This window comes from Phaethon aethereus (genome assembly GCF_964289735.1).
Source record: "Phaethon aethereus genome assembly, chromosome: 20".
In the NCBI taxonomy this organism is placed as follows: Eukaryota; Metazoa; Chordata; class Aves; order Phaethontiformes; family Phaethontidae; genus Phaethon; species Phaethon aethereus.
In genome coordinates this window covers 7,555,106-7,580,656 of record NC_138596.1, presented here as the reverse complement: position 1 = coordinate 7,580,656, position 25,551 = coordinate 7,555,106, and the positions used below count along the sequence as shown (strand labels likewise).

At 43.7% G+C, this 25,551-nt stretch overlaps 1 protein-coding gene across 1 annotated transcript in view; it reads left to right on the top strand.

Moving 5' to 3' along the window:
* Window positions 1-25,551, top strand: part of RAPGEF1 (Rap guanine nucleotide exchange factor 1) — a gene marked incomplete at its 3' end in the record, with an annotated part of 86,678 nt that overhangs the window by 40,741 nt on the left and 20,386 nt on the right. Inside the window, exons 4-11 of the mRNA XM_082009039.1 lie at window positions 1,378-1,534; window positions 6,575-6,663; window positions 7,051-7,203; window positions 8,631-8,754; window positions 10,050-10,233; window positions 10,837-11,343; window positions 17,979-18,181; window positions 20,723-20,881. Of these exons, the coding sequence (XP_081865165.1) occupies window positions 1,378-1,534; window positions 6,575-6,663; window positions 7,051-7,203; window positions 8,631-8,754; window positions 10,050-10,233; window positions 10,837-11,343; window positions 17,979-18,181; window positions 20,723-20,881 (1,576 nt within the window). The remainder of the gene's footprint in view (window positions 1-1,377; window positions 1,535-6,574; window positions 6,664-7,050; window positions 7,204-8,630; window positions 8,755-10,049; window positions 10,234-10,836; window positions 11,344-17,978; window positions 18,182-20,722; window positions 20,882-25,551) is intronic.

Genomic DNA, 25,551 nt, shown 5'->3' with positions numbered 1-25,551 from the left:
ATTATTGTTGGACTTCTTTTTGCTTTAGGGGAAGCATTTGCATCAAGGAAAAAGGTAATTAAATCTAGCACAAAATGGGCTTTCAATTACCACCTCCTTAGAAGGAAGCAGACTGAAGGTTAATGGCAAAGAAATCAAAGCCTTAGAAAGAGGTGGGGGAGGGCCCTCTTTAGGAAATATCTCCTACTAAGCTGATTTCATTTGAAGCTAGAACAAATGGCAAGCAGCATGATTTAAAAAAAAAACAACAATACCAACAACCAAACAAAAATTACTTGCTGTTGTTTGTATCCCCCTGGTTGTAACTTGACAATCCTTCTTTTCCCAGTCCTGCAAACCTCAGTCACCTTTATTTAGGTGAATCTTCTCATTGAAGCCTGTGGGCTTGATTCTCTTCTCACAGATAATGAAATTACTGGAGTAAAGCCAGTGTAAAATGGATACCAAAGAGAAATGGGAAGATTTGGAACACTTGTATCAGTAATGATTGCAAGATTACACCTTCTCTTATCTGTTTATGGTTTTGATGCAGTTTGAAATTGATTTAACTTTACGAAGAATTGTTGAAGCGTTGCCATCAGCGGTACTCTTAGCACACCTTGTTTAGTAATGAAGTGTTTTCAGAATAGCCAGGAAAATGCCTGCGAGCACTATTGTTACAGTTAACTTTTATTTAGAGTTGTCATCCTTCCAAAATTCTTTTTTTCACCCCTGTCAGAACAATAGCTTCAATTCTGTTTCTCATTAAAAACAAAACAAAGCAACACCCTTCCTCTTCCAAACCTGAAATTCATTCAGTTCAACTTCTGTAAAGGAGCAGGTTTTAGTTACATGTTTTCAGGCATTATAAACAGTGAGGAAATGATTTGTAAGGGAATGAATACAGTCAGTTCTCAATTATCCAAGACATTTTTGGGGAGACTTAATAAGGAAGAAGGAAGTCATAGGTGATACTGAAATGATATAACTTTGACTTAAATACAGGACTTAAATATTTACCTTTGAAGTTAAGGCATAGGATGGAGCTGTAATTAAAATGGAAAGCATTGTCTTTTTAACATTGCTGTGTTAACCTGCAGCCCAGATAATTCATTCTGTTAGCTGAGAATGAACTGTTGATCGTTTGTACTGTTGTCCCATTTGGTGCTGGAGAACAGGAGAGCAACTGCAGTGGAGAGGAAACCCAGGCTTTGTCACCTGCTAAACACAAATTCTGAATGTCAGAGAGAAAAGGAGAACAATCACGTTTTAAATGTGTTAAATTTAAAGTGTGAAATGCACTGTTATTAAAAATCAAGCACTCTTGTAACATCTGATAGTATCTCCATAATTTCATTTTGTGCTTTTTTCTCAACTATTTCCTCCCCTGCCGTCCAGTTCCGCCATCTCGTCCTGCTACAGCCGTGTGTACCAGAGTCTGGCCAATCTAATTCGCTGGTCTGATCAAGTGATGCTGGAAGGTGTGAATTCAGAAGACAAGGAGATGGTGACAACAGTGAAAGGTGTCATAAAAGCTGTTCTGGATGGAGTCAAGGTACACGAGTCAAATATTGTGAATTATATAAGGTATAAAATAATGTATTTTAGAAGACATCTAGTTGAAAGAGGTTTTTAAGTGCAGGTAAAATATAAAGATCATATTCTTCCCTTTTATAAACTACCTCTTAAATCAACTGCTCTGTAAGTGAACTGATCCCGCTTGGAGTGCTGGTTAAAGACTAGCACAAACGGTTTGGCTATTACTGTGCACCTCTGAAATGCACACCCTGGCATTTGGATGAATTGGAAAAAGCAATAAATCTTTATTGAGCATTGTATTAAATTTTCTGCGTGTCAGTCCCAGTCTCCCAGTCTCGCGTGTCGATTACAAGACAGAGTTTGCATATTCTCTGTCTAGGCAAAATATAATGGAAATGCTTCCTGTCAGTGCCCACAGAGAATCAAAGACTCCAGCTCCATCTTTTAACATAAATTTCAAGGGATTTATCAGTGATACATCACCGCTTTCAGCAGTCGGATTAGGGTGTGGAGCAGGTGATGAGCTAAGCTCAGTTTTCTGGAGATTACTTTTACGTAACTAATGGAAACGTTTAACAGAAACCATTGTATCCTTTGTGAGACCTGCTTATAGCGTTCCCTCCCTGCCCCACCCAGGGCAAGCTGTTGGCTTTCCTTCTACCTCCCAGTAAGCTTTTGGTACCCATTATTTCTGTTTCCCAGGCTTGTCTCTGGGCTGATGGCCACAGAGGCTGTTCATTCAACTGTCCTACCACTGCAGTCAAAAGTTTGCTTGACCTGGGCTCAGGGCACCAGTGGAGACACCGTCATGTCTCTTGGGAACCTTATTTTGAAAACTGTAGAGAAAGTTAAGCCTCTTTCAGCAGCAGGGCTGAATCTAAAGTGGAATGTCTGGGTGAAGTACAGAAGGAAGGTCGAGGTAGTGTTTTAAGAACTGCAGCGGGTGTTTCACCTGGACTAGTGTATCAGGAACAGGCATCTTTCACTGTACTCAAACTCAGCTTAATTTTTATTACCTGGAACTGAATGCAAAAATGAAACTGATCTCCCCAAGCTTTGACTATCACGTTTTCATGAGTCTTGGTGTGGTATTTGCATACTCTGAATATCTCTTTAATGTTACTCAAACACAGATACTAAAACCTACTATTACTTACTGAGCCTTTTAAACAAGTATCTTTGGAACAAAACATTCCAATCACCTAAAGATGACAGGTTTTCCTGATTATTTTGCACAGTATGTCCTTTAACTATAAGCTCCAGATTTGAAAAGTAAAGCCGGTCTTAAATTTGCACAGCAGAATGGAGAAAAAGTGTTTAGCGTAACGTCTCAGCTGCTGTTAGTGTTGGAATTCAGCAGCAATTTGCAGTACGTGAAAAATCTGTGCTGTGGTATCTGAACGGTAATACCCCAGCAAATTGCAAGACAGTTCACTCTGTATTCACTTAATGAATCTGCACAATCCCGGGGAGAGCCATGTTACCACCAGATCCGGGATAGAGTTGTGCAGTCTCATTGCATGAGACTTGCACACCCACTGTCCTTGCACTCCAAGCAATATTTAAACCCCTGGTACCTGTTGCCTTCCAGCCGAAGCAGCGTGCCTGTGCGGATGGGTGGAAAGTCTTGGATGCCTGCTCTGCCCGCGCTGCAAGCCAGCCAAGGCTGGGAGCGATGCAGGCGTGTCTGTACGCTGCTAAGCCTGAGCTATTAAGCCCCACTGAGTTATATCAGTCTCTACTTTGTTGTTAAACTAAAAGTTATTTTGGCCTTCCAGTTGGAGCTGGCTTATGTCTGGTCAGCTTCGAGGATGGTTAGAGCAGATGTGTGGCTGTGGGTAGATGCGAATGTGTCTGCCCATCAACAGATCAGCATTTGGAAGAGGCGTGCACTCATTTACTGCATAGCGAGGAACAAGGTTTATTTTAGAAGGGCCAAGCCAGCTTTCAGGTCTGGAAGCAGAACTGAGAAGTTGGACACTTCTCTGCTGTGGAGAGCCTTTTTTGGTTTTCTGGCAGATCACACAAGATCCACTTCCACATTTCAGTGCTTACTTCCCCCTTTATTTTCAGAATTGAGCATAAAGGAGTCGCTTGTTCACTTGTGTTACTTGCTGTTTTGATCTCAGGTTTTAGTGCCTGGCTAGGCATATATTAAAAAAAAAAGAAATCCCTGTTTTGATTACATAACTTCTTAAAAATCCATCTCATTTTGGAATTTCCAGCTTGCTGAAGTAGCATAAGTTTGTAGAGAGGCTTTAATTATCTCAGATTACTGCTGCAGTAATCTCTTTATTTGCTGATAAGAAATCGCATAATGTGCATCTGGCTCAGTTGCGTGCTGGTTACCTCTGTGCGTACGCTAAAGATCTTGGCTTGATTTTTCAAGCGCTAGTTCTCATTTTGGGGTTAGTAGAGAGGAGAAAAAGTCAGGGTCTAGGGAATCTGGTGATATTTGCCAACGTTTAGAGGAAAAAGTGATCCTCTCAAGTATCAGCAATCATACATTGTCCTGGTGTCTCTGGTAGGAGGTGTTTTGGTTTTTTTTTTCACAGCCACAATGGTTTGAATCATTCTAAAGATACTTTTGAGCCAAATTTGATTGTCTTTCTGCCCTGTGGTAACCTACACTCCCATGTGGTGGACAAGCGGGTGTCCATCACGACTGGCAAAATAGGAAAACTGAGCACTTCAGCCCCGAGTGTCGGGGGCTCATCGGCGCTGCTGCGGCACAGCTGCCACCATCGCGGTCTGCAACACTGGCCTTGGCTTGGTTTAAGGTGTTAAACATGGTGAAGAAAGGTGAGGAAAAGGAAACATTACATTTTCCCTTCTGTAGCCCTTTCAGGGGGATGTTTAAGGAGTATTTTGGCTTTTGGTTTGAAATCCCATACATTTTATTTCCCTTATCGTGCTCTTACACACCGTGTGGAGTCACTGTTCTTGCTGGCGAGTACCCGATAGCCCTGCAGGGTCCAACTCCAAGTCTGTTGAAGTGCGCGAGAGTCTCCAGAAACCTCTTTGGTGGTGGAATTTTGTCCAGAGGGCAGGAAGGTGGCAATCCGTTGTGTCACCACTCATTCCTGATGGTGACTTGGAGCATGGTGCCAGCTGTATGATGTCACTGTGTAATTTCCAAGCTGTCCGATTCACAGAAAGGCCTTGTTTGGGGTTCGTAGGCTCCCAGGTCCTACGGTTGTGTTTCCTAGTGATGCTCTGTAAACTTTATAGGGGAATTTCTAAAGTCTAAAAGGAATAGCAAGTTTTTAATTAAAGATTGTTCATCCTGAAAGAGAGGATGAAACAGAGGAAAGTACGTTTTTAAAGAATAGTTTCTGTTGAGTAACTGGGGATGCTCAGCAGAGAAGTCTGAGGTCAATTCAGTCTCCATGTTACCACTGTAGTTCTTCTGTGATTGAAGGGCCTTAATTATTTTACGTTTTGATACACAGTGTAATGTACATTACCACAGTGGAGCTGATAGATTGTCAAAAGCCCTGTTGGTCTGTTGCTCCTTGTTGCAGAGTGTTTCCCCACTGGGGGATGTGGCCCTCCTTGGAGGAGGGCACTGGCCAGGCTGGTTGGCTGTGGTCAATTTGGTGCTGTGCTTTTTCTCATGAGGGCACTTCTCAGAACACCCTGTTCATCACCAGGGCTCTTGTCTGTCTGTCCCAGACAGGACCGTCTTCGTAGCATTAACCCGCATGGACATCTGTATGTGCTCTGTTTGTGCTCTCTCTTCCTTCCCCACGTGTGGGATTTTCCAGGACAGCTTCTGGAAAGCTGAGTGTTTTGTCCTGTTTTTGGTTGACAGGGCGTACATTATTTTTGAGCACAAGCTCACACCAAGAATGTTAAGTAGAACATTGAAACCAAAATCAGCTGTGCTGGACACTTTGCCATCCTTTGCGTACCCAGTGCAGTACTTTATTCCTCTTGTTGTGTGTGTGTTAACGCATGGAAGTTCAGCTTTAAATAGAGCCTTACATAAAAATATGAGAACAAGAATATTTTCCTGCCTTGGAAAGATGATGACGGCAACATTCCAGTGGCAGTTACTGCATTCAGAGAGCAATGACAGTTGTTTCCAAGCTCAACAGACATGGACATGAAGCTGATACTGGAATAATGACTGTGTACTTCAGGCTGCTTTAAAAAAAAAAAAAAAAAAAGATGGATCCCATATAGTTTCCTTTGCATAATGTGCTGGGAAGCCAATACTGTCAGGAAGCACTGCCAGTTTTCCAGCCTGCCTGTAAGAGGGAATGTGTTTGTATCTGTGAGCAGTAGATCTATTTGTCAGGCTCAGACATCCATAAAATGTTCTCTCCATCTTTCTGGCATGAATGATTGCTGTTTTGACTGCTGGCAGATTTGTAGTTCAGGATTATCATGCCCTTATCTCTTTATCCAGAGCCTTATCTGCCTATAACAGATACACTACAGTAGTTCCTTGAGTGATTAAGACCTCCATTTCTAACATGTTAAAAGATGGCTTCAGGGGAAGCAGGCCTTTTAATAAAGGTGTTCGCTATTTAATTTGTTGTTTGGCATCTTACAGAAAACTTGCTTTTTGAAACAAATACATACTTGTTTATAAAAAATAAAGCAATTATTTCATTTTTTTACAGGCTGGGTGAAGTACTCCACTGTGTAAGACTTTACATACATAAATACAAGTACAGAAAAGTCAATTTGCCATTATCTAGGGTGTTGTGGGGACTGGAACACATTTCTGACAATAGAGGAAAGAGGAAGCACGGCAAAAAGACACGTGTGTGGGTTTGTGCAGAATCCCCATAGGGCTTAACTCAGATATGGCTAAACTACTGCTGGGTGCAGACTGCTCCTTAGAAGCAATGCTGCATCATTTGTACGGCTTTGTACCACACTTAAACCTAGCTCAGCTCTGTCTGTGTCCGTGCCATCATTAACCCATAACCTGGGTAACCAAGAGTTTACTGCAGTAGCATTTCTTTCTGTCCTAGAATGTTTGAGTGCAGCATTCACCAAATAATGATTATTTTCTTTTTCTTCTCTCCTCTCCATCCATCAGGAGCTCGTCAGACTCACGATTGAAAAGCAGGAGCATCCCTCTCCCACAAGCCCAGTTAAACCCAGTTTACCAGCATGCAAATCTGACAGGTGGGTCACTGACAAGGAGATGTACAGAACTAATATAGAAGGGATAATTTCTGGCTACTGATAGTTGTATTAAAGCATTCAGTTATTCTTCACAGAGGGTAGCATAGTGTTCTGTATGTAGCCTCATCCATTACAGTGAGACCACTTAAAGAGAACAATATGCTATGATAGGGAAGATAACAAAATCTGGCAATGAAACATCACTTGGCTGTGACACATGCACATTGTATTCTGCATTTACATGAAATTTCACCTGCAGATGCAAACTCTGCCTTCTGCTGTAGGTGCCTCTCATATTGCATGTCATTTAAAATACGTATTAATGTGTCGGCCTGCTGCATTCCAACTATGTTTTATGATCTACAATCTGTATTTTGCTTGTTGCAGCCCATCAGAACTTCCCCTCACAGACCGAGAAATGGAGATCCTCAACAAAACAACTAATATGACTCAATCCAACGAGCTACTGACTGACTCCATGGATGAAGAAGTTGCACCTCCTAAACCCCCTCTCCCTAGCATTCGTGTGGCAGAAAACAGGTAATATTGGCCAACCTGCTGAGTGGAGAATACCAGTGGATCTTACCAGCTTCTTGGTTTTTTTAAACAGTCTTGCAAAATGTGCACAAGAGAGGTCTTGAGGAGGCTTAGTCATGCCTCTGAATTTCCAGTCCTCCAGAGTAATTCTGCCCTGCTCCTGGACTGTGTTTATGACTTTGTGTTCTCTCTGTCTTGTTTTGAGCAATACCCTTCATTATCTGTGTTTTCCTTTCCCGATTTTTATGTGACGATAGTGCCATGCCGTGAGATCCGTGCATGAGAGGCATCACGTAAATGCATAAAAACCTTATTTAAAACTATGTGAATACCACACTGTACAACAGTGTCTTGTGCTGTTGTATCCAATGGGAAATGTTCCGCTAACCTCAGCTGGCAATTGTTGATCTGTCCTGCACATCCAGGTTGTTCTGCATTGCTTATCAGGTTAAGAGTGAAAGGAGCCAACAGTGTGTGAAAAAATATCTTTTACTTGGTTGTTTTTACCCTGTTCTACGAGTAACCACATGAAAGTTTCTATGTTCTATTTTGAGAAGGAGGAGAAAACCCCCTATTTGCAGGTTTTTGGTCTGTGTGTGTAATGTTTTTCTTCTCTAATGTTGGTACTAATGGATGGTGTGAAAAATACATGTCGTGCTAATTTTAAAATGCGGCATCAAAAGGGATGTGGCTGGCAAAAAGAATCACATTTCTATGTATTTTATGAGTTCTTATGGGTTATATAAAAATTTCCTGGTATGTTCCAGGAACAGAAGATACATGCTCTTGGGAACTTCACAGGCTTGATGATTACCAGAATTGTGTGTCACTAGAAACAAAAACTAAAACTGCAGTGGTTAAAATCTCACTACTTACTGCTAATGTTTGTATCTGAAACAGATTTATCCCAAAACATGGTGAGAGCAACATTGACCATCTTGTTCCAGGAAGTTCACCAGGAGAATAAAAGGGCGGAAAAAGAATTTTTCTGTCATAGAAATTTTTGAAACTTTGAACATTTTTCAAACTTGGAAGGTTTGAGGATGAGGGACTTCTATGAATGGAAACAGTATTTGGGTTAACCAGAACATTTAATGTGGATTTTCACCACTTTTATTAAGAAATAATTACCGTGCTAATTAGCTCCATTAAAAATTATTTTTAAAACAGCAATTGTTTTTGTTTGAGAAATACCAACTCTGTTCCGGCCTTAAAAAATAAATCACTGAACAGGACCTTACCTGTGAGAGTATTTGATATTTGTTAGTGGGTACACTTTGCTGAATAGCTCCTGGCCAGCTTTGGATAAGAACTTGTGAGCTTTGATCCTGGCAAGTCAAAGGCTTTCTGGGAAAACAAACTCATGAAGCCTTTAAAAGCCTTTTTGCTGGAAGAGTAATGGAAGCATCAATGCCCGTTCTGTCTTGCAGCCCTCCACCAGCATTGCCCCCTAAAAAACGGCAGTCGGCACCTTCCCCAACCAGAGTGGCAGTCGTGGCCCCCATGAGTCGTGCCACCAGTGGATCCAGTTTACCTGTTGGAATCAACAGACAGGTAATGGCGTAACCCCTTTGTGAAAGCCAAGGGAAGCATGCTGTGAACTGTAGCAAAAGCTCAGAGAGTTCCCTGCACGCCTCTGCTTGTCCCAAACAGCCCTGTACAGCAGAGCTCTCGAGTGGGAGTTTTAGTGGCAGGAACATCAGTATAATAAATAGTGTGAACAGCTTAATTTTTTTTATAGTATTGTTGGATTTAATTAACAAATTGCTACAGACTTTGTTGCCTTGAGCTGTAGCAGAGTGTGACGATGTGAGCGGTTGAGTGTTGCTGTGTCAAATAGATTAGGGTAGAGAGTGGCTGGCTGAGCTTACCAAGATCTCACCAAGGTTTATGTACAGGCCAGGGAGCATCTGGCATAGTGAGATCAGAAGTCTGTATTCATCCAGTCTCTATTTAAAACATCTTTTAACCCAAGGAGTAGTTTGAGCAACTGCCTTGAACACTGCTGATGCTTTGGGGGAACTTGTAAATTTTCTGGTAGAAAAATTGAAAACTTGGGGCTGTGTGTGTTAGGCATATTCCATCGCTTGTGCTAGTCTGGGGTTTATGAGGTTGTAAACAGCTGGGTTTGCTTTACACATTCAGGAACCTACTAACTCAGCAGTGAGGACCTGAATCATATTAAATTGCACCAAAATCAAATCTTGTCTTCATCCCCAAAGCCTCAGCTCTGGCTTAGGGAGTCTCTGCTGTTGGTTGGCTGACCCAGATAAAGCTGTGGCAGTTCTTCAGTTACTCGCACAATCACACTTAAGTTGTTTTGCAGGAGCGGGAATACTTGAGGGGTTCACTCACAGGTTGATAAGCTTGAGGTAATTTCCAAAATAGAAATTTAGTCATAGGCACAGAAAGTTGTATTTCACTATAGCTTATTTTCCCTTTGCATTCACCCAAGCTAACCAAATATTTGCTCAAGCCTCAGTTATTTAATGACAAATCTTGCAGTCTGGTTCCCTAGTATCAGTGTCTTGACAAGCGGTCATCAGACGTGTGTAGCGGTGAGAAGCTCAGTCATCTTCTCATCTTCTGTGAAGTCCACTGTGGGTCACAGCACGCCCTGCCTGGAAGCAAGAACACGCAGAGCTCCCTGGCGTGGGCTCTTTACTGAATCAGAGGTTTTCTGTGGTCCTGATGAGCTTGTCTAACTAGAGAGGGCTAGCAGCACCGATCTTCTTCCCTCCTGGTTTTCTTAATACAGCTGTGAGGTGTTTGCTCCTCAAGCTGCATCTTGCTTGCTAGTGAGCTGCCAAGAATGATGGTGATTTTTAAAAATTTTTTTTTTGCTTAAGGATTTTGATGCTGACTGCTATGCCCAGAGAAGGTTATCAGGTGGAAGCCACTCCTACGGGGGAGAATCTCCTCGCCTCTCACCGTGCAGTAGCATCGGCAAACTCAGCAAGTCTGACGAGCAGCTCTCTTCTCTGGACCGCGACAGTGGTCAGTGCTCCCGCAACACAAGCTGTGAAACATTAGGTAAGCGAGCGGCTGTCCAGGGCCTCTGGAGGAGCCCCCATCACTCTCGTCTGGGAGCTGTCATAGCTGTGATGCAGAAGTAAATGGATTGTGCTTGCAACTGTCATCTTGTAGTTGCTGCAAGCAGTTCTATGCAGAATTATATTCTGTCAGATAGGAGAAAGCCCAGGGGAATGTGTTTCCCTAGCTATAGTTGATTGTATTCAAACTCAATTCAGCTCTCAAGTGGAATGTTTTGTTGATTTCAGCCTTGTCTGCAGACATCAGTAGGAAATGACAGTCCTGATAGACTAAAGCAATGTTGTTTCTACATACTAGGAAAGAAAATAAAAATATGAAACGCAATCTCTGCCATGATCTACCTATTGAATTTTTGTAATTTGTTTGCTAATGTAAAGAAACGTTGATAAGAGTTTTATTCAGGCTGGACGTTACGGAAGGTGTAGCAAGATGGTCCCTGCTGCAAGGAAGTACCACTCTGATTAAATGAACTGGTTAATTAACTGATGGAATGGGAGGGTCAAAATTGAGAAGGGCTGAACAGTAAAAGAGAAAAACTAATGCATCATTCTCCTGTCCCCTCTGTTTAACCAGATCAATCAGATCACTATGATCCGGACTATGAATTCCTGCAGCAGGACCTCTCAAATGCTGATCAGATACCCCAGCAGGTGCCAGGTATCCTCAGCCCACTGCCAGAGTCCTTGGGTGAGTCTGGCTCCCCTTTCCATGGACATGCTTTCCAGCTCCCGCAGGGCAGCTCTCCTCCACTGGAATTCTGCAGCCTCTCGGGAGCAGCGCAGCCAACAGAGACTCCTCCAGCTTTACCGGAAAAGAAGAGGAGGAGCGCAGCCTCTCAGACTTCAGATAACACAGGCTGCAGGGTCTCCTATGAGAGACACCCTTCCCAATATGATAACATCTCGGAGGATGACATGCAGAATGCAGCGTCTGTCCCTTCAGTACCCTTCACGCCATTTGCTGCTGTTTCGCCTTTCCAGCAAGTAAACTCTTCAGCACCGGTTGAATTCATTGCTGACTTTGCTGCTCCAGATTCTAACAGTGATCCAGAGAAGCCACCACCTCTGCCAGAGAAGAAAAACAAACATAGTAAGCAAGTTCTTGTGTTTGGGTTTTACGTTTACCTTTCCCTTTCCTTGCAGTTGTTGTACTTCTGATGACCACTAAGTAATGGTGACCCCAGGGTAATGCCCTTGCTTACCTGAGGCTGAGGGTCAAAACGAGTCAATCAGTGTCAAAGGCATGGAAGGAGAGTATCAGTCCTTTGGTGGGCAGGGAGTAACTCTTGGAGTCAGGCACGATCCAGGCCCAGGGGAGCTGGCATTTTCATTACTATAGTGAGACCATTTCACTTCTCTGTTTACCTGAGTGCGAATCTTTGAGGCACTCTGCCTTCCAGATCTTCCTGGTTTATCCTCCCTTTTTATGTCCATTCCTTCCCTCCTGCCCCCATTTCATGAACGTTTTCCCACTGCAGAAAAGAATTGGGTACTCTCCAGGAGCTCAGTGAAAGGGCTGGTTTTCTGTCCAAAACCGAGCATTGCCAGAGCAGTTATTTGGCAATAGGAACATAGTCACCCACATAGCTGTGCAAGACAGCGCTATTAATCTAGTGTCCAGTGCTGCTGTTTTGCTACGGAATCTCATTTCCTTTGGATGTCTAAGAATTTCCCACATCATTAAAATGAGCAGCCTCTAAACACGAAGGCTCGCCATCCCCAGCCAGGCTCCTGGCACGCCAGTACTGACTGCGACTCAAGCTCACAACCTTATTCTGATTTCCTTAAGTTCATGGCTGAAAACAGGTGAAACCTCTTGACAAAAAAGGAGCCATACTGATCTGTCAAGGAAGGCTGTGGACTACATCGTGAGATCCAGCAGATGTTAGCTTACTAGTTACTGGCTTGCTTTGCAGTGGTACATTGCATGAGGAGGTAGCATGTACAAGATCTGGATCAACAGAGTTATGTTGTATGGCTGGCAGCCCAAGTGAAGAGCCGATTCGAAAGTGCTGAGTTGGCCTTCTGACTCATTTCTGCAGTTTATAGTCTTTTCACTGAGAATAAGGTGGAAGTGAGATTGGTGTGTCTTCAGCACGGTCAGTATTCTGTCCATTCCTGTGGTAGTGTACTGTGCCAGTCACTTTTTAAAAAGTGCATTGGCTAAAAGCATTTCCATTATCCCTAAGTGACCAGTCCACATTTGTAACCCTCTGGGTTTTTAATCAGACCACAAGGCTTGACCCACCTGCAGTTGAGGGTCGTTCTTGTAGTTCAGTGTCCCCATGCTCATGAAATCACTTTTGTGCCTCTCTGGCAAGCAATCAGTTAAATGATACTGAAAGCAGCTGAAAAGGAGCTGAGATGTTTGTAGACAACAGAAAGGAAATAAAAGCTGGCACAGGGCATAGCCCTCGTGCTGTTCAAAATACTCGCCTGCAGTAGCAGCTGCAAGGGGATGTGATACAGAGGCTCCTTACTGGAGATCAGGTCCCTGTGGGCTCTGCATTTGAATAACGAGGGCTGGGTCCAGGTGATTTTACACCATGCAGGCTGGGGTGGACACAGGGAAATGTGCCTCTGGACACGTAGGCAGCTTTAGTAGGGGGAGACGCCTGGGTGGATCTTGGATAAGAGGCAGTTTGACAGTTGAAAGAGAGACCTGGGTTGTTTGCTTTCCTCTTTAAGCCTCATGTCTTTGTTTTCTGTTATCATATGAGATGTCGAATTACTTAAAAACAATTTTAAAAGCTATCTTCTCTGTTACTGCCCATGCGCACTTTTAACCTCAGTACCAAGGCCTTGAATGTGAATTTTCTTTGATGTTAGGATAGAGTTAATTGTCATCTGTCATCTGGCACTATCAGAAGCTCTTGGGGTATTGACCAGATTGCATTGTTAGGAAAGGTAGAAGCTGGTATCTAATGTACTGTCAGCTCTGATGGTTTGATAAAGCATCCTTGCTGCAAAGCTTCTAGTAGTATTTGGGCTGATACCTGACTGCTGCGGATTTTTTAATTGCATTCATGTGACAGAGAACTTGTTTTCGATTGTCTTTACTCCACAGTACATCACACCACAGATCTGTGGTTGTTAGTTTTACTTTTATTTTCAACATTAAAAGGGCAGTAAAATATTACTCAGGCTATATGGTAGCACCCAGGATTTTTTTGCCTGGAGGGTGATGCATGTAGATGTTCTTGTGTAATCACATAGGTGAGGCAGTGCTGTTTCCACAACTCCAACAAACTCCTGGGATCCAGAGGAGATGCATGAATTTATTAAAAAGATCTAGAGCTCTCACAGATGGGACTTGGTTGTAGTCCCTTTGTTGTGGGTCATCTTTTGGTAGTTGGCAGGAAATGTTGCAGCAGAGACTTTGATGGCCTTTTTATTAATAATATATAGCAAATCCTGCTTGAGTTGGCCATGTGTACTGCTGTGAGCTGTGCTCAGAGGGACCTCCAAGAGTTGACTTCTGTATAATTTAAACAGAGGAGTGATAAGCCTTTTAGTCTGGCATGAATTGTTATTTTACTGTGCTGTAGGAGTACATGTTACTGTGCTAAGGGCAAATTACTCCAGACTTCTGCTTGAGCACCAGCATCATGCGGCTGCCATACAAGACACAGGCATGGAGCAGCTTCTGCCATGAAGAGCCCAGAGTCAGAAATAACAAGAGCCTTCCCTCAAACAGCTTGCAAACTAGAAGTGAGGCACTTATTCATGTTTCCCTCCCTGTCAGTGGGAACAAAATGCAGCCTGGTGCCCTGTAAGCAGCTGGTATTTAACTGCAGGAACCACGCTGAGAGCAGTCTGAGCTTAGCCAGCGGATAATGCGAGCTCTTTGAAAAACAGCTCTCCTCCCAGAGGTGACAGCAAAGACTGGCTTATTTGACCTTGACTTCTCCAGTGAGTTGATGTGCAGTATAGCTTAAGAATTTCCATTATTTTGGCTCTTGCCCATGCACACAAATCTGTTGCGCTTGTTTGGAGCCAGCAGTAACACAGGCTGCTGACACAGTGCCAGGAGCTGGGCTAGACCTTCAGTGAGTCCTCATCAGATACTGCTGTGCCTTACCTATATTGCAGATGTGTCTTATTGCTGATAGTCTTCCAGCAGTTCCTTGCAGACTCCAACAACCACTGGTCCAAGGGTGTTTTCCTGACAAGAGGTTACTTGCCGCTTTCTCTCTTCTCCTGCAGCCAAGTGCTGCTTCCAGGACTGGTGGCTGCTCTCTCTGGCCGCATGGCGAGCTGGCTCGGATGCTGCTGGTGCACTCTGAGCAATACCTGTGACTTCCACCATGTGGGCAGAGCTGGTGTGTGCTAGAAATCTCTGAGCAGCTTCAACTCCTTCAGAAATGACAGCCACAGCACTGCAAGCAGATTGCTGGGAAGGTGTTCCTCAGTGTGAGATTTTATAGGTTTTTTTTTATTTCAAATATGTTCTGTCTGGGTTAAGAATTGACATAGGCTGGGCATGGTGCCGTGATGGGCGAGGTTTCTCTCTCACGCCTCCCTTCTGTCCTGGGGTGCTGCCTTGAGACTGTCACTCCACCGCGGCTGCTCACCATGGAGGTTGCAGCCCCCATCCCTCCCTGTGCACAGAGTCGCTGCAGGGCGTGCAGCCTGATCTGAGCTGGTGATGTAATTTCCCATCTGCTTTTAAAATTTTTGCCTTGTTAAAAACCATGGCAGAGAGGGAAGGGGATAGAGGGAGAAGGGGGAAAAGATCCTTTGCAAACAGCAGCCTTAGGAGTGGTCCTGCTCCCTTAGTCTCCTGTTCAAGATTGGCAACATTTTAATGATGCCCATTTTAATTTGCGCTCTGCAATATCTACTCCTGAGCCAGGTTTGTATTTCACCATCCCAACTGTTTTTCTTTTCACCTAAAAACAGAGAAGACGACAAAGTAGAAGATGAGACATACTCACCCGCCCTGGACTAGTTGTAACAAGCAAGGCAGGGGAGCTGCCATGGCGATAGGATGCATTAGCCTCATAAAGAGCTGAGATAAAAGAGCTCTTCATTATTCCCTTGCAGATTGAGTTAAGGCTCTCAACAGCATTCAGGTTTACTACTTTGCATTATAGTAATACAGTAATTTAATTTTATGCAAGTATCTAATGTGATACCCTTTTCACCAATGCTTCCCAAACTGTAGTGTCATACAGACATCTCAGCCCAGGAACTCACAGCTATCGATCCTGAGTGTTGTCTTCAGATCTGGACGTTCAGTGAAGCACTGTGTTTGTAGGTAACTCCACATGAAGGGTTGGTCTGAATTTAGCAATGTCTGCTGCATTATGCCGGGACTGCCAAGCTTGACTTCTTGGCTTTTGTCCTACTCAGCTGATGAGCTCTCAAAATGTGATCTTTTCCTTCAAGCCCTTGTCCTCCACACTTCTCCAAGGAGTCTTGATCCTTAGTTCACTTTTACTCTCAAAGAAATGTCTTTAATAAGCGTCCTTTAGACCTTATCCTCTAAAGTGATTGCATGATACCAAGGCATTTTTCAGGGCACGGGTAATAACAGGAGTACCTTAGTTAACCGAATCGCTGATATTTGAAAACAGTATTTTAGCAATTCTGTATTTTCTACACCAAGACTCCTTCACTATGATTTCAAATAGGAGAATATTGCCAGAACATGCTTCTTTTCACTGTTAGGACTTAGGCCGAAATTCACGTGCGTGAGCAAATTTGATCTTGGCTTTAACGTGAGTGCCGACACCAGCAGATGAGCGGGCACAAACACACACCAACACGCATGTGCGTGCAGTTTGAAACCTCTGTCACGCTCCCTTCAAAAAGGAGAGGAATGAACCAGCAAGAGTGGTGACTCACATCTGTGAAGCGGTGCTGGGAAGGCAGGAGGGTGGCTGGGAGAGGAAGAGGAGCAAGGCTCGGCTAGCAAAGGGTATTGGAGGTCAGAATTTCAGCAGCCTTGGCAGAGCTGTGCAGGAGCTGGCAGTATGGCGGGACACGAACAGGTTGTCCGCTGATGGCACCGCGTGGGGTCACAGGATGGGGACGGCAGGTGTTACCGGTCGGGATTGACATCCATCAGCTGCGGTTTCCTGTGCTCCCAATTGCTACCACTTTTTTTTTTTTTTTCCCCTCTTTATTCTGTTTTTTGGAGGAGGGATATCATTCTGTGGGAAGGGGCAGCTGTGTTAGCTCCATTTCTAAACGGAGTTTAAAATATTAGAGGAAATCTGAAAAAAGGTGCAAAAGACAGGTGCAAAGCGACTCCTTCCTGCCGACACGTTTGCACGGCTGCATCCTGTTTGAAAGAGGCTGGCCCGCAGATCTGCACTGGCAGGTGAACAGAGGGCTTTGCCTTGCCGCTAGTGTGGGAACCAGCCTCACGATGTGCAAATACTGCATTGTGGTCGTTGTATTTATAGCTTTCACTGAAGTCATCCATTCATTTCAGCTGTACAACTGAAATGCCAGCAGAAGCTGAATAATTGCCACCTAATGACCAGATTTACAAAAACTGACAACTGCTTGTTTATCAGGAGGAAGGGAGGAATGATCATAAAGTATCTTGTGTATGACAGCGTATATACAAAAAGGACTTAGTTAGTCCTTTTTATGACACTTAAATACATCTGTTGCACCTGTTCTCAGGTATATAGAAGAGAGTTCTTTCTTTATTTTGCATTTATTAAGTACACTTCTGATCATTAATAATTTGAGGGGGTTGTAGTAGTCTTTCTATGACACTGAGTGTCATTCTCCCCCTCCAACACTAAAATATTGCAGCAGTAACTAATTCTCTCTCAGAGCCACATAGGCAGACTTGAGTGAGGTTTTTCATAGATTTTGGAAGGATATTGTAGAGATGGAAAGTCTGTAAATGAGATTTGATCCCATTTAATATTTCCATTGAACCACATCTCAGAATAGCTTTTGAATCAGCTGGATTCAAGAATTGGAGATGGTGAGATGCTTTAAAAAGGAATGAGAACAGAGTGTTGGATTTGAGCTAAGGAGTAGGACGGCATGGTCCGTGGCACTTTTGTAAGGTAAGTATCTTGTACCAGCATTGGCAGTGGCATATAAATAGCTGAGGGAGAGGTGCATGCAGACTCTCAGGTAGGTGTTCTCCGATAACAGTTTTATCAGCTTGCTGGAATGCAGAAAGGCTGTAAGCCTCCTCATTCTAGAAATCTTGCTGACTACAGATCCAAGACTCACCGTAGGCACAAGAATTACTATAGATTTATTGTCAAGGTTGCATCTTTGTGCAAGATGATTCGTGCCTCCTAGAAAGCAGACTGAAGTTATTCTGGGTTTTTTGGTGCCTTTGGACTCTAGCTGTTGGGGAATATTCTCAAAATTTCCATGGGTTACATGAGGAAGGGATTTGGGCTAAGCATCAGTGAATCAGACTTCTCAAGTAGCTGTTTGGAGACCTCGCTGGTTCCTTAAACTGTTGTCAGATGTGTTTGTGGCCTGTGATTATGTTTGTTGTGCTCCGGCTTGCAGGATGGGATACTCAGATCCTTCCCTGCAAGGTGGATGGCAGCTGACTCTGTGAGCTACCTGTGAGCACAGCGTGGATGCCTTGCTGCTCCCAGCCTGCAGCGAAGCCCGACTGACAGTGGCATTGCCTTACTCTTACCTTATTTTAAGAATGACCACCCTGCCTGCTTGTTGCAGCTGCAGCGTGCGGACCAGGAGCAGTGAGTGTGACCTTTCTTTGCATTGCAGTGATGGCATACATGCAGTTTGTGGAAGACTACTCAGAGCCGCAGCCGTCCATGTTCTACCAGACCCCCCAGAACGAGCACATTTACCAGCAGAAGAACAAGCACCTCATGGAAGTCTATGGGTTCAATGACTCCTTTATCAGCTTAGACCCCTCTCAAGATCTGGCACCTCCTCCTGCTCTCCCACCGAAACAGCGGCAGCTGGTGAGTGACATCTGCGGTGCCCTCCCCGGCAGGGCACACCAGCCTCCCAGGAACAGCCTCCTCTGTTCTTGTTACTGCTGTTTCTGACAGGTTGCGGTGGTGGGAGGATGTCTCGTTGGTGTTATCGCGTCATGCTCCTTGTCAGCTTGTTAACATGGTTTTAGGCATTTTGCATCATCTATTTTGAGCTCCTTTCTAACCCCATGTCCAGACTGTTCCCCACAAGCTCTTAAAGTCCTAAGATGCCCTAAAAATTAAGCATTAGTCTTCCACATGGCATGGCTGAATCTGTGCCAGACTACAGGCTTGTGCAATGACAACTGCTTTGAAGATTTTGACACACTGGGCAACACGATTTTCAAGAGATTGCTGCACTGTTGTTCCCAATGCTGTTTTGAAACTGTTGTCAAGGATGCCACTAATAATAACCGTTTAAACATAATAACTGCTTTCATGGCTCAATCTTTGCCAGAGCCACAGAACTTTGGTATAGCTGTTACTTAACTTGTACATGTTTCCTCTACATTAGTCCCCTTGTGTGATTCAGGGTGTTACCTGTTTTTCAGTGTTCTGTTGGCCCTCCCAGACTCCCAGCACAAAAAGGCACATGCACATGTGCATGTATGGTGGGTTTAACAGTACAGCGAGTGCCATTTTCCACACAGGAGATGAAATTCTGGCCTCAGTGATAGCAGTGGCAGTTTTGTTTCCAGCCTCAGTGGAGCTGGGATTTTGTCCTATTTCTTTTTAAGGGTCTTCCTTTCTTTTCTCTTTTTTTTTAACTCCAACCTTAGGGGTTTTGTTTATATTAATTATCAGATTTGCTCTTTAAAAAAAAAACAACAAAAAACCTAATCATGTTTTCTGCTGATGTAGCTAAATTGGCCATGGCTTTAACGAAACAGGAGGAAAGGTGGGAACAGAGCCATGGTCTTACCATCATGAGGGCAACTGTTGCAATATTTCTTCATGTTATCTCTGCTAAAGTTTGCCTGTCCCAGGGGGTTACCTTTTAAATCAAATGGGAAAAGCAACCAAGAACTCTAATTTTGGGATTTGCGTAACTACATTCCTGTATGCAGGTAGGAGTCCTAAAAAGATAAAGTAACATTTCTGGCTACGCTAAACTGAGTATTATGCATTATTGCTTTGTGGGGATGAGATCTTAAATGCTCATGTCCCATCTGTTTTGCGGGGACACTGAAGAGTCTACATGACTCCTCTCTGAAGGATCAGGCAGTTCTCCAGAGTCTGTGGTCCCCTTGTCGGTGTGATGCTCACAGTCATTTGTACCTTGTAATGCCTTGCCCTACCTCCTCCTCCTCTTAGAGGTGGCTGCACTCTAGTGATAGTTTCCAGTGGTGACTTAGCCTACATGGTCATGAGAGAGGGTGTGTAAGGCACAGATTTACTGTAGCCATTGTGCAGAAGGGAAATTCTGCTCCTTTTCTGAATTTGTCAGCTGAAGCAAAGCATTTCTTTGCTGCCCTTTAATCATTACCTGGGTAGCCAAGTTGTCACTGATTTGCCTGCTGGGCATTCTTGTAGTCTAGCAAGCTGATACCATCAAGGTGTTGCTTGCAGTTCCCCTGCAGCAAAGGTTTCTTCAAGTGCAGCCTCCCACCCTTACCTTTATCTCTCTGTTGGGAAAGTGATGCAAGCAGACGATGGCTTATTCAACAATCACTGTAAACGCCACCAGACTCTTGTTCCTCTGCTCCTGCTGCCATGAGAGTTTCTGAAACAGCAAACCACGTGGGCATCAGCTGCTCTAGCAGTAGGCACATTTTGCTGGATGGACTCCTCTATAAAATAATTATTAGGAAGTCCTTTCTTGTGAGCTTCGAATCTTATTTAGGAAACAGTTGTACATTATATTCAACAAGTCAGAGCTGAGAAAACCTAAATATACCTGAGCTTCCCTCACACTCCTTACTATAGTGGAATTTAGGAGAAATTCCTTAATAGTACTTGTTACTTACAGGGTAATATCTCCCTCTTGTGCAAATGATCTATCATTTTGGACTGGACTGAAAAATGGCTGGACATCACTGTTACTGAGTATCTTAGCGGTACCAGTGAGGGCCCATAGATCACACGGGAAAGACCAACTTCCCAGTCTGCAGGTTGCCAGAAAAAACGGTAATCTGCAAGAGTCGGCTGCTTAGCGGCTAGAAGGAAGAGCCAGTTCCTCCTTTGGGCATCTGCACCCCCAGGCCATGGGGAAAAAGGGCAGCGAGGAACAGCTTGCCTCTCCCTGCAGCAGCTGTCCATGGGTGAACTGGAAGGGGGAGGCAGGAGTTTATTTTTAAGGGATTTGTGAAACAAAGAAGATTTGAACTGTGATTTTTGTCATGCCTCTTGAGCTCAAGAAAGGCATATTGGTGTGTCTGGCCCTGATGAACTGTATGAATAGCTGTTTGTTTAGCAAGCCATTATATGCATTGTTTTACAGTTAGCATTTCTTATCCTTTATTCATAGCCTTTTCTGTGCTCTCTTTCTTTGTGTCTTCTGTCTCTTGCTTTCTTCCCCCTCTTCAGCAGGCCTCCTATGCTGCCTCTTCTTTCTCTTCTGTCTCCTACTGTGTCCAGCAAACTAAAGTGCCCTTCACCCCCGAGGACACCGGTGCCACTCAGGGCCTCACTATGTCAGTCTCTAACTCCTTTCTCAACCGGCACAGCTCCTTTCCTGTGCATTCGGTGAGTTGCTCTCCACGCTTTAACATGTGTGCGTATTTGTGTTGGTGAAAAGCTTGTGTGCAAATTCTGTGCTTATGCTCTCAGTTGCAGGTAAAGGTGAAGGTTCTTTTGGGGGCTTTTGAACTCATGTAGTTATCAGCCAGGTGAGAAAAACTGCGTGTAAATCCTAGTAAACGGACTGCAGGGGAGGTGTGGCTTTCATTATTTATATACGTGCCAGTATTGATGTTTCTGGTGAGGGACTGATGAGGGAGAGCTGGCCTGTGTGCCCAGGCACACTCCTTTGACCTACATGTTCCCCAGGATGCACGTTGGAGCTGCAAAGTCCTTTTATTCCGCTGTATAACGTTAGCGATGTAGATGAGTCAATTAATGGCTGCTGTGTGAGTCTGGCCTTTGGAGAAATAACAAGATGCCGTCCCCAGAATACATAGATTTAGTCAAATGTATGGAACAGTGGCTGCAGGTCCTTAAGTTTTTTTCTAGAAGATGGCCTCTACCAGTCCCTTCATGTCTCCATGGTCCCAAACAAGCTCAGTAAGCTTGTATGATTTGGTGACGAATGAGCAGGGTTTTCTCTCCTACAGCACTTGTGAGCAGTCTGAAGACAGAACCACAGGAGGAGCTGAGAAAGATTTAAATCAAAATAAGAATAATCTTAGAGCACTGCTTAAATCTGTGATCAGCTGCTTAAATTAAATGCTAGTAATAACAAAGTGTTAATGTAATGAAATTAAATCTAACCATGGGATTCCAGCAGCTCATCAGTATGGGGCTCGTTTGCATGTAAAACTATGTGGTTATGCTCTGATTGCCGTGTGATGACAACTGAGAATAGGCTAGTTTTTAACAGTGACCTTGATGTTTAGTAAATTAGACTACTGCTGGAGAAGAAATTATCAGACAAGACTTGAAAAAATTCGGAAGTGTTCAATTAATTTAATATTAAATATTTGAAAATGGTGTCCTCCCATTGTGCCACTGCTATCTCCCCATTTCAACACTTACTCATTCTTTAAGAATTAGTGATAATCGTGGGTCCAAAGAAGAAGAAAGTATTCAAGTACTTTACAAGTGCTACTTCACAAGCAATGAATTAAAGCTTTTGTCTTCCACTTGTGTGAGAGAGCAGTAGCACAGTTTCACTGCACAGATGAAAAGGCTGAGGTGTGGAAAGGTTAGTGCTTGCATAAATCTGTGGTAAACAGTTTTAAAATGTGAAGTAATGCAAAAGTTCTGAATAGTACAGCTGTCATGTTTGGTAGTAATCCTCGCAAGCAAAATACAGAACTCTAAGACAAGGTAGAAGCACTTCACTATTTTTGTTTTAATCGAGAGGCTATAAATATGATAGTATAATGTTCTAAAAATATGTGGGTACTTCAATTTAAAAAAGTGTCCTGGTTGGATTAAATGGTTACTACCTACTTAATTGCTCTGACCTGTTCTCATCTTGCTTTGGACTACATTATTGTGAATACATTATTTTATCAAACGTTAAAACTTCATTAAAAAATCCTTACTTGGTTTTGCAAGGATTTGGTGAGGGGTGACTGAGCATGAGAAACAGTGAGAACAATTAGGCAGTGCACTGTCAAATGCACAAAGGAAATAAGCTGAATTAAAAATGGTGATTTTTCCATTAATGCCTTTAAATTATGATAATCTTGTGGTTGCTCATGACTCTAGCTGGTCTATTTTTTCACAGGCAAAAATGAGATTTTTCACTATGACACTGCCTCTTTGTTTCCGAGCTGCAAAATACCGATGTCCTTACATGCATCATAGCTGACCCATGTAATACCATAACCATGGTTTATCCCATTTTCCCTATCCGTAATAAGACAAAGATGTGAAACAGCTGTCAAGGTTTGGATCATTCCCAGGGTGACACCCTGCATTTCAGCACTGAGAAGGACCAGAGCCCCTCCTGCAATTTGCTCCCGAGCATTGGCTGGAAAGACCACGTGCTTTCACGCAAGGGATGCCACGAGCCGCACCAGGAACGCTTTAAGCACATCGCTCTGCTTCTCTTATTCTCATGTCTTCATTTTTAACTCTCTCACCAAAGAAAGGCCACTCAAGTGAGCACTGTGGTGAACAATAAACCTCTTAAAAAATAAGCAGTAGCTTTCCGCCAGCCCCAGCAAGGGAGTTAATGCTAGGGAGAGCATACCCTTCGTATACCAGCCAACTGAGGAGTCGGCCTCCTGTGTACCCAAATATCAATGGTGATTATCAAATCTCTTAAAATGATATGTCTCCTACATTAATCGTTAGCCATTCCATACAGGAAGCAAAAACCTCCTTAGATCAATACCAGGAAATGAGAGCTGATAAACGAAATGGCTGTCCATTGACCCACTGTGAGCAATGCATTGCAGGTTTGCCAAGCGTAGCCAATCTTCAGAAAGCGCCCTGTGCTTTTTTCCTTCCCTGGAGAGTGGCCTGGGGTGGGCAGCAGGAGTCAGTCCCGGAGGGGAGACCTGGCCCTGTACCCATCTGTTCGCATGCAGGCAGCAGGAAAGCCGAGCCTACACCGTGTTTTGCATGGTAGCCCATTAGCTCGGTGCTCCAGGTGAAGGACTGGCGCCTTAAATCAGTAGTAAGGGGCTTAAAAAGGCTGTTTCCCGTTGGTGTTTTGAAGCAAAAAAGAGCTGAAGTTGTTCAGAGCATCTTTACCCTCTTAATTTTTAAAGCATGAATTTATTTTCTAGAACCCTGACTTTTTTCTTTCTGATCAGCACTGCAGACGCTGCTGCAGCCCAGAAGCCACCACTGCTCTGTCAACCCACTAATCGCGCTTTTCCCTTCTTTGCAGGAAATTGTGTCAGAGGTAATAGCTTTTACTGGATAGAGGCAGATCTTGAGCAACTGGATCAAACCTCATAGGTTTGGCAAGCTGAGCTTGTTTTTTACCGAGTCTGATTCGCGTCTGGCCTCTGTGCCAGCAAGGGTCGTGTTTGCAGTGTGGGCTGATACCGTGAGGATCTGCAGCATTGTATTCCCCATCCCATGCACAGCTAAGCTGTTCAGTCCCACACCGGTGGGACAGCTGGATTGTCCTGTCAAGAGTCATGTTAGGGATTGCCATCTCCTTTGAAAGTACTTTCTGTTGCTAGACAGTAGGAAAGGAGGTATACAATAAGAAAGCATCCTCCTTGGTAATTGTTGGCAGTAGTTTTTTCTCTGGCTGATTGCCTCCCTCCCTTCTTCTCGTGAAGTCAGAGACGCTGTCCTTTGGTTTATTAGCTCCTTGTGCTGTTTGACTGGAGATGGGTGGGCAGGTATCCGAACGGCAGGAATCAAATCTCATTAATTCCTGGCAGCTGGGGAACTCTGCACTAATAGAGGAAATCAGTCTGGTGACAAGCTTTACTGCTGTCCATCCACATATTTTCCACCAAAGACTGCAGAAAGTCTTGCGTTCAGTTACAGCTAGGAACGTTTTCCTCACTGAAACAAGAAACGCAGTTGTTTCTCCAAGGCATTTACATGCCATTAGTGGAGATTTGGCTGCATCCTCCACTGTGGAGAAATAACTCGCGTTTCTCAAAATGCCGTTTTTTCTGATGTTTTCTTTTTAATTAAGAAACATTTCCAGTAATTTTCCAGAAACCAAATTGGCTGTTGGATACCAGCAGAAGGCACAAGAGATTTCTTTATGAAAGATCCAGTTCAGTGCTTCTGTTCTCACTTGTTCCCACTGTTCTTGAGCAAATTAAGCAAGCACACAGAAAATTCACAGCAACTGTTTTTCGTTCTTGTGTGTGTGCTAATGTATGTTCAGGAAAAGGAGGGTCAGATAAGTGTTTAAAGACGCGCATCATGCAGACATGTGCTTCACATGTTTTCCCTGCCTCACTCGTGTTTGTGTAGCTCACTTCCAGTCTGCAACACACGCCGCAGCTCTGGCCCTCAGCAGAGACCGAGCTGTTTTGATTCATATGGTGGTCCGATGGTGGGAACCACGATCAAACCGGGAGATCGAACTGTGTGAGTTCATTTCTGTCCTAAGCAGGGTTTGGCTCCTTAGTTTGGAGCAGAGGGAAAGGGGGGGGGGAAAAAGATTTGCATCCATTTAACCAGCTGCTGAGTTCTAGGTATTGTTTTGCCTTTGCTATTTAGTGTTCATTCTGCATTTGTGTTCGTTTCCACTGCCCACAGCAGGCCTGGATGGTGGTATTAATAATGCTATTGCATGCTGAATCCTGCTTCTGAAAACTACTTCCTCTGGTGGCTTATATATTTTTCTTTCAGTTGGAGCACTATCTGTCTCTGTGTAGGTCTCTCTAAGCAGTCTCCTGTTGACTTCATAGGTCACAGGCCACGTTTTTTGTGACTGACTTTTTTTTTTTTTTTTTTTTTTTTGAGTCTTGTCTTTGTCTCCAGGCTCTGCCTTTTAAAGATCTGCTTGCTAGGTGTGGTGATATTATCTACAAGCTAAACAAGAGTTGATGGTGTTGGTGTGATCAGATTGAATTCTCCTGATATTTTTGAGAGAGATGCATGATAGCATGGTTAACAAATCTTTCTTACAAATGTTTTCTCTCCCCCCCTTATTTTTTTTGTTGCAAAGGTGTACAAGAAACCCTCCCACTTAAGGAGAAGTTTGGATTTCTGTTTTCTCGTGCAGAAGCCAGGAGGCCATTTCCCAAGGGAAAAGCAAA